The sequence below is a fragment of the Anneissia japonica genome, unplaced genomic scaffold, assembly GCF_011630105.1.
Source record: "Anneissia japonica isolate Jap-2015-1 unplaced genomic scaffold, ASM1163010v1 scaffold27830_len515607_cov181, whole genome shotgun sequence".
NCBI classification, from domain to species: Eukaryota; Metazoa; Echinodermata; class Crinoidea; order Comatulida; family Comatulidae; genus Anneissia; species Anneissia japonica.
In genome coordinates, this window is record NW_022732997.1 from 143,513 (window position 1) to 151,289 (window position 7,777).

General features: G+C 32.3%; 1 protein-coding gene across 7 annotated transcripts in view; it reads right to left on the reverse strand.

Annotated features, from left to right (window-relative positions):
* Nucleotides 1-7,777, reverse strand: part of LOC117115936 (docking protein 5-like) — a 70,822-nt gene that overhangs the window by 17,360 nt on the left and 45,685 nt on the right. For all 7 annotated transcript variants that reach the window (XM_033259827.1, XM_033259823.1, XM_033259825.1 and 4 more), the window contains exon 3: nucleotides 5,597-5,819. In XM_033259827.1, the coding sequence (XP_033115718.1) occupies nucleotides 5,597-5,819 (223 nt within the window). The remainder of the gene's footprint in view (nucleotides 1-5,596; nucleotides 5,820-7,777) is intronic.

Here is a 7,777-nt window from a genome sequence, read left to right on the forward strand (position 1 = left end):
ATTTCGCGCTTGGATGAAGTTTGGCAAAGTCGGTCACCAATGACGTCATTGAGTGACCTCTTTGTTTCTAAGGTCTTTCAAAAATGAAACTTTAAACTCATTTTTTTCGTACAAAATCAATTTTATTCGTAATATATAACCAACACTTGTGTTTATAATATATTTATAAATATAAACACGCTGTAGTTTATAAAAATTGTCAGAATAGGTGGCAGAGGCACTTTAAGCTCATGTACCTTGAACCAATGAACGAACCTACAACACACCAACACTCAGAATGAAGATTTTCCAACACAGAAATAGTATCAACTAACTAACACTATTGATGTTGGATACATTTATCCCATAACATCTAGCATTAAATAAGAGCTTTTCAACATGGTTTTCTTCTTTTATGACCTGATTAAATTGAGTACGAGGATAACTTACAATTAAGATACATACCAAGATGTTTAAATTCAGTAACTTTAGTGATAGCCTGTGACTCAATAACATAATTCCAGTAATTTATCTTTCTCTACACCTTGTCACATGTTACTCCATTAGATAGCATTAGAGTTACCTTTAACTATTTACAAGAATAATACTGATGGAGGTACTGAGAACGATGATGTCATAATAGAATTGAACTAATGATTATTGTCATAATGTCATGGAGATGATGACATAGTGAGAAGAAATATGTTACTAGTAAGAAACAGTTTTATCATAATAAATATTAATATAATGTATCTCTTCATAGAATGTCAAACTTACATTTAGTGTTAAACTGTGTTTCCGATGCAGTATTTTTTTGGATTAATATACAAACTTTGCTATCATTATTTATTTTTTTGGCTGTCTTATTTTATTTTATATTATAAAAAAACATCACTCCTATAGAATTCCATGAACCAAAACAAAAACATCTAAATATTATTTCATATTGTAATTATATTTCTATATTGTGAGAGATTTAAAAACTGTATGGCCAAGATGAAATAAAAAAATATACCTAAAGAATGAAAAGATGATTGTCATCATGAAGATATTAATGATGATGGTAACTGAGAGTTTAATTGAGATAACATGAAATTTAATTTTCTTCGACATAAAAATCAATGTAGCAGCTGAAATCATTTTTCAAGACACTATGAAAAATCATTATGCATTACTACATTTGTATATTGCCTTTCATAAAAACCAGAATACAATTTACTTTTAAAAAGTGTAGCCAAAAATAATTTTTAAAAAATGAATAAGAAAATTAAAAAAACGTAAAAGAATCAAACACCACTAAAGCTTTGTTGACACTATACTGTTGTATGCCCATATGTAGTCATGATATGCCTATATATGGTGATGATATGATGAAATCATTACCATATTTAGGCATGTTATGTTTTTGTCAGATAAAATTTGATAGTGTGGATATGACTTACAACCATGTTGTAAAAACTAATTTATTACAGTAATTTATTAATTTATATTGCACAAATTCCATTAAAATAAGTTCAAATACACATTACAATAAAATAGGCAAGAATACAAGTTTACAGTAAAAAAGAGAAAGTTAAAATTCTGGGATTTTTAATACTCATGTACTTGTTCAAATAAAATTATATTTTTACAGCATTAAATAAATGAGGTATGAGATCTAGAAAAGGATTTTAGCATTTACATTTTAGTCAATTATTTCTCAATTTTTAATGATAATGGGATTATGATAAAGCTCACTTGTTTCTACACACATCATAAATTACACTATAGACATCAGAATTGTCGCGATTCATCTTTGTTCTTAGTCTGAAAAAGGAATTGGAACATAATCATTTATACAGCCATCAATCCAACATCTTAATCCCTTCTAGTTCAATGAACAACCAATGAAAATAGTCACCATTAGACACGGCCATGGTCAAGGCCTACGGTCCACGGACCACTGTCAGACAGCTTCATAATACTAATATAACCTGATACATCAATCGAATTCAAGAATTAGACCTACTTAACTGGGCACAATAAGGGGAAAATTTGAGGGGGGGATATCCAAATATGTGGCAAAGACAAGCCAAACCAGTCACTCGTCGCCAATTGTGTTTCAGAGAAAATAGCAAAAACATGGTAAACTGTAAAATTTTTAAAAATTTATTTTATTACACTAAACTAAGGTTTATGTATCTATACATCATGCTGGGCTGTTATTTTTCCCAATTTCGATGTTAAAACAACACTTTTTAATGATTTTATGATAGTTTCTGCATGAGAAATGCCTGAAATCATAAAGTTTGAAGGCTGATTTCTCATATATTGTTCTTTAAACAGCGGTATGCTTAAATGCTTGTAACTTCAAAATTAAATGTCGAATTTGAATGATTTTTTTACCATTTTATAGCTCTTATTTTACTCTTCACATTGTATTAATAACTCAAAATCGATTTTTGCGACAAGTGACTGGTTTGGCTTGTCTATGCCACATATAAATACTGCCCTCAATCTCACTGTCATCATTCCCGCATTCTTGACAGCAATCAAGCAAGTCTCTGTATTTTGTGGGAGATGGTCACTGAATGAACACTGCCCTCAATATCATTATCACCTAACCTGACCAATGTTCCATCATTGTATATTCAGTAAAATGTAAATAATTTTTAATGCATGATATTTTGCCTATAATGGAAAATTTGATGAAAATGACACAATGTGTCAATCATGGAAGGAGTAAATACCAGGGGCCAACTAAATGGGAAAAATGATTCATCTGCCTAATGTTGGTCATAATTTTAAGCATATTGATTTTTTTTTATCTGTCCATTTCGATAATCATGCAGTATTTCATGACAACTAGCAGAAAAAAACATCCTCTTTTCATAAAAAAAGAAAAATGCCAATTTCAATAACAATAAAAGAGGTATGCAATAGTGCTTGGTATAATATCTTTTTAAGTAGTTTTTTTTAAATATTACCCTTCGACTATTGAACTCCAATATCTACAACATTCTACTTTTTCATATCTAGATCAAAATTTGCCCACATATATGTGAAATACTGTTGCAACTACCAGTTATAAAATTTCAATCAATCTAACATACAATTATACCAAGTCAGTGTAACAAACAATAAAACAAAACCATTAAAACCATTTAAAAAAAATCTGCAGTTCAGTCTAGCTTACATTGATGCAAGACGCAAACTCACTAATTTTGATGCCGTGGGATGGGGTTTAACATTACCACCAGTCCAATTAAGAGATGGTAAATAATAGTGTGTATGATGTCAACGCAATAAGCAATTGCTCTATATTTTGTGTATGATAGAAAAAAATTCCTGAGGCGTATTGATTTGTGATTGAGTGCATTCATAGCTATCAACGTATTTCACTCACTCTCACGTAAGAGATTCACGTATCGATGTTATGCCCTAAATCGTTCAAGAATTCTGTTCTTGTTTTGCTAGATCATGAGCCATCACGTATTGTTTTAACAGAATGGAAAAGACGTTTCAACATAATGGGAGATAAAACTACAAGAGACCAAAGAAATGTATTCATATGTTAATAAAGCAAAAAAAAAAAAAAAGAATGTGTTTTCATGTTAATTGAGTAATTCATATTGTTTTATAATGGAGAAAAAGAAATAATATGCAATTATTCAATCTAAAGTCTATTAAATATGATTGGAGGTAATAATTGTGTGGCTATCTTTTGACCTAATAATAGTAATGAAGTAAATATACATATTTTCAAAAAACAAAAACTCCAATTGTGGTTAATGCATAAACTACGAAATGATATTAAAAATTATATATAAATAAAATATATATAAAATAAATATAAATATTCTATAAATAGAATTAAAATGTTAAAAATTATATTTCAATAGATATTTTATTGTATTGTTGTTATTATACTATGACTACCTCTCTCTCTCACTCTCTTGTGTTGCAAGTGTTTCTCGAAAAATGGTTCAAATGATAAATGAGATATTCCATATTGCACAAGTAGGCCTATGTATGAATGAACTTAGTTTGTGAAGTATCACTTTACTGTACATGCTAATTACATTTATCAGTATTAAATTGATTTGTGAAAACTGTGACATTTTCATACAAATTGTATTTATGTTAGCCAGTGTTGTTAGAAAAAGCCTGTCCAATTTATTTTTCAAAATAAAAGGTGAAATGAACGAATGAAATAGTAGTGTCTATTGGCTTACTTTTTACCAAATAATCTACAAAACGATTTATGGGAATATGTCCACTCAAATTTACGAGCCATGGACTTTTCAAATTTAGGTCCCTACTATTACTCAATCAATGCTGCTGCCAATGTAACCATTACCATCATCATCACATTTTTTTTATATACTGTAGGTCTAACAGAGAAAAAGCTGAAATTTGAATTCCTCTAAAAAAAAAAAAATTCTGAAACCAGCATCTAAACAACCTTTTCAAACTAACTAGTCATCCCTCCCATTTTTAAATCCTAGATCGACCTCTGAAGGTACACATGATTTTATTGTTTTACATAAATGCGTATACAGTAGATGTAAAAAAATGCATTCATGTAAGTTTCATCAAGCAAATGATTGAAATCATACATGTTTAAATAACGACCACATGACTAAGAGATGGATTAGTGAGTCACAAGTCATTAACCTCGAGATAATCCTAATCAATCAATACTAATCCACATGGCTTGTTATGTTTCTCAATCTTAATCCTCAGGAGGACGGCGTACAAAGCCCTCAACCTACTGCACTCGCATCATCATCTATCACCGCTGCTAATGGTACTTTGCTGAGATGTGCGCAGATATGCATAGGCCCATTGTGGTAAACTCCTCTAAGCTGGATTATATAGGCTTTTAATTACACTCTCCAGTGACCACCAACCAATAGTCATATGATTACAGTACAACTGATTTTTATTTAAATATGATTAATATCTATGCAAATCATTTCTTTTTTTTTATACAGATTGAACAACCCCTGTACACATCAACTATTATACAGTTTCAATCCCGTTGATTTGTTGGAATTTTTTATTATGAATTTTATATGCTGGTAGACATGAATCAAAGCTAGATAAATGTCACACACACAACATGAATCCTATATACAAATAAAAAGATTTTAAAAACTGAAACAAAATAAATATTATATCTTTTAATAAAACATGTGTGGATCAGAATTCAAGCAAAAAAACAAAAACTGTACTATGCTAAATGTATCACATCTACTTGACATATTAGCATGTTTAAATGTTTTCAAAGTCTGTTCTAATTTAACGTTATTTTTGCCTTGAATTATGTTTACAGCACAAAACAAACTAAATTGGCATTTTCATGCACGATGACATTTCAGTTGTGTCTCACTATAAGCCTCAAGTAGAGAACATGCTTTTTAATTCAATGTTATAAAATCACCTGACATTGATACGTCAGGAAATTACCGGTGCTAGATATTTTTGTGAGACACGAAAGCAAAGTACCTGGTGATTACATCAATTCTCCATCGTACGACAGAGCACAAGTGAACTGTTAAATATAATAAATGAATGATGCACAAATATCTATTAAAAGCAATTAATAAGAAGCAATCAATTCTAATTTATATACCTGAATCACACGCAAACTGTCTGGACGAGTTATCACTGAATGTGATTATAACGCCATGTTTCTTCACGTTTGATGCAAGCCGTGCGACCCTGATCACATGATCTAATATGATGATCTTGTGGTAACCACGGTGATTTGCACAGCGTTCATCCATGAACTTCTCTAGTCTCTTTGGTCCAGTGCTCGAGGCTTTTCTGAAAACTATCCATCTTTTTTGCCATACCTATAATGAATTTACGAAAAAATATAAATATAAATTTTGTCAAATGAACAGCAATGATTTTAAAATTATTCTTATCCTAAGTGAATATCTTCTTCATTGTCAAATATACAGATATTGAAAATTTAATACGAAGACAAAATTAGAATGTGTACATTAAATGACCTTTTTTGCAGCGTAGGCAAGATAGAGGCATTTGCGCTCCAATATTAGCATTCCTGTGGGCACGATCCGCCTCATTAAGTTTAACAGTAGTTTGGGTTATGGCGCTTGGCACCCATGTGGTTTTACGGGTATCTGGTAAAAAATACCAAAGTGAATTTTAATGGTGCTGTGAATTGATTATATAGTATCACACACTTTTGTAGTTAGAATGATGTTTACATGGGAAGCTTACTTGATTAGGTAAGCTGCTAATACTGAGTCTGTTTAGTCATTTAAGTAACAAATGACAATTACACAGAGTTTGGTGTTGTGTTCTTTTTATTTGTTAATGTGTCCAGTTGGTGATGCTGATTTAATTTACCCATTTGTTTTTCTTTTCTTTTCTGTTTCTTGTATTTATGTAGTATATATATATATATATCAGGCCTCGAAATTGGGGATTTTATGGGCAAGGCCAAATGGCCTTAAGTATGACATGATTTTGAAAGGCACCAAGGCCAAATGGAAAGGCACCAAACTTTCAAGTATAAAAGGGCACCCAAGGCAAAATTTGATTTAGCCTCAGTACTAATTTCTCGCGAGTGCCTTGCTTCGTCGGTAGCCAGGCTAGGCAAGCTAGGCCTAGGCCAAGCCAAGCTAGGCCTAGCCAAGCCATAGTTGTCAATGGTAATATGACTTCGTTTAGAGTATTCTATTAATTATCGATTCAATGTTGGAATATACTGCGGCGGTCGGCGATCGTACAAAACAGTCAAATTTCAAGAAGTTTGATATCTTTGTGCTGTTGCTCAGTCCGTCGTCATCGGAGAGGAAGCCACAACTCTAAACTGCCCGCGAAAGCTGCGATGACGTAAGATCGCCCAAAGTTGTGTAGCAAGCACATGTGTACAACTATACAAAGGCCGTATTCGACTGGTCGTTCTTCGTTAAACCACGCCCACCTGCGACGCAGCGGTAACATCCTACACAACAAAGACGACCAGTCGAATAGAAAACTTGTAATACTCGACAAAACAAAATGGCTGTATAGTTACCGCGATACACATTGTGTAATCAAGATTGCTTCAACAGACTCAGTAGTATGGGTTTTTCGTTAAAAAAAATATTTTCATCCAGTTTTTTTTTATTCTGTTTGCCCACAATAATTTTTTGACTCCATGTGGGTAAATATTATAATGTTCATTTTATGAAATTTAATCTAAGTTATATTAACGCAAATGTTGTTAATAAAAAATCACCAATCGGCCATATTTCTCTTTGGTCACGTGGGTAACTTAACGATGATTAACGCACTCTGGTTTACATCAATTTTCATTGTCAACGAAGTCTATTTAACGAACCAGTCGAATGAAATAATACTCAACGAAAATTCGTTCCAACGAAATGAACCAGTGGAATGAGCCCATGTTTATATTGCAACAACCGCTAGAGTAAGATGCATGCGCACACAACGGTAACCGCAAAAACAGTTCGTATCAACAACACACATGGAAATTCTCTCATGTTCTGTTCCGTCACTGCAACCTGGCTTAGGCTAGCTTAGACGACGTAAGTTTTTGGCTTTCGTGTTTTCTTTCAAGATTTAAACGTTCTTACTTAGATTTATTTTACATGTCAAACGATCTATATTAAGCATCGTGAGGGCACCGAGGCCAAGGCTTCAAAAGGGCAGGCAAGTAGTGGCCGTCGTCGTGCTTCATTTTTCAGGGGCACCAAGGCCAACTGGGAGGGCACCGTTGGCAATGGCCACAGTTAAATTCGAGGCCTGATATATATATATATATATATATATATAT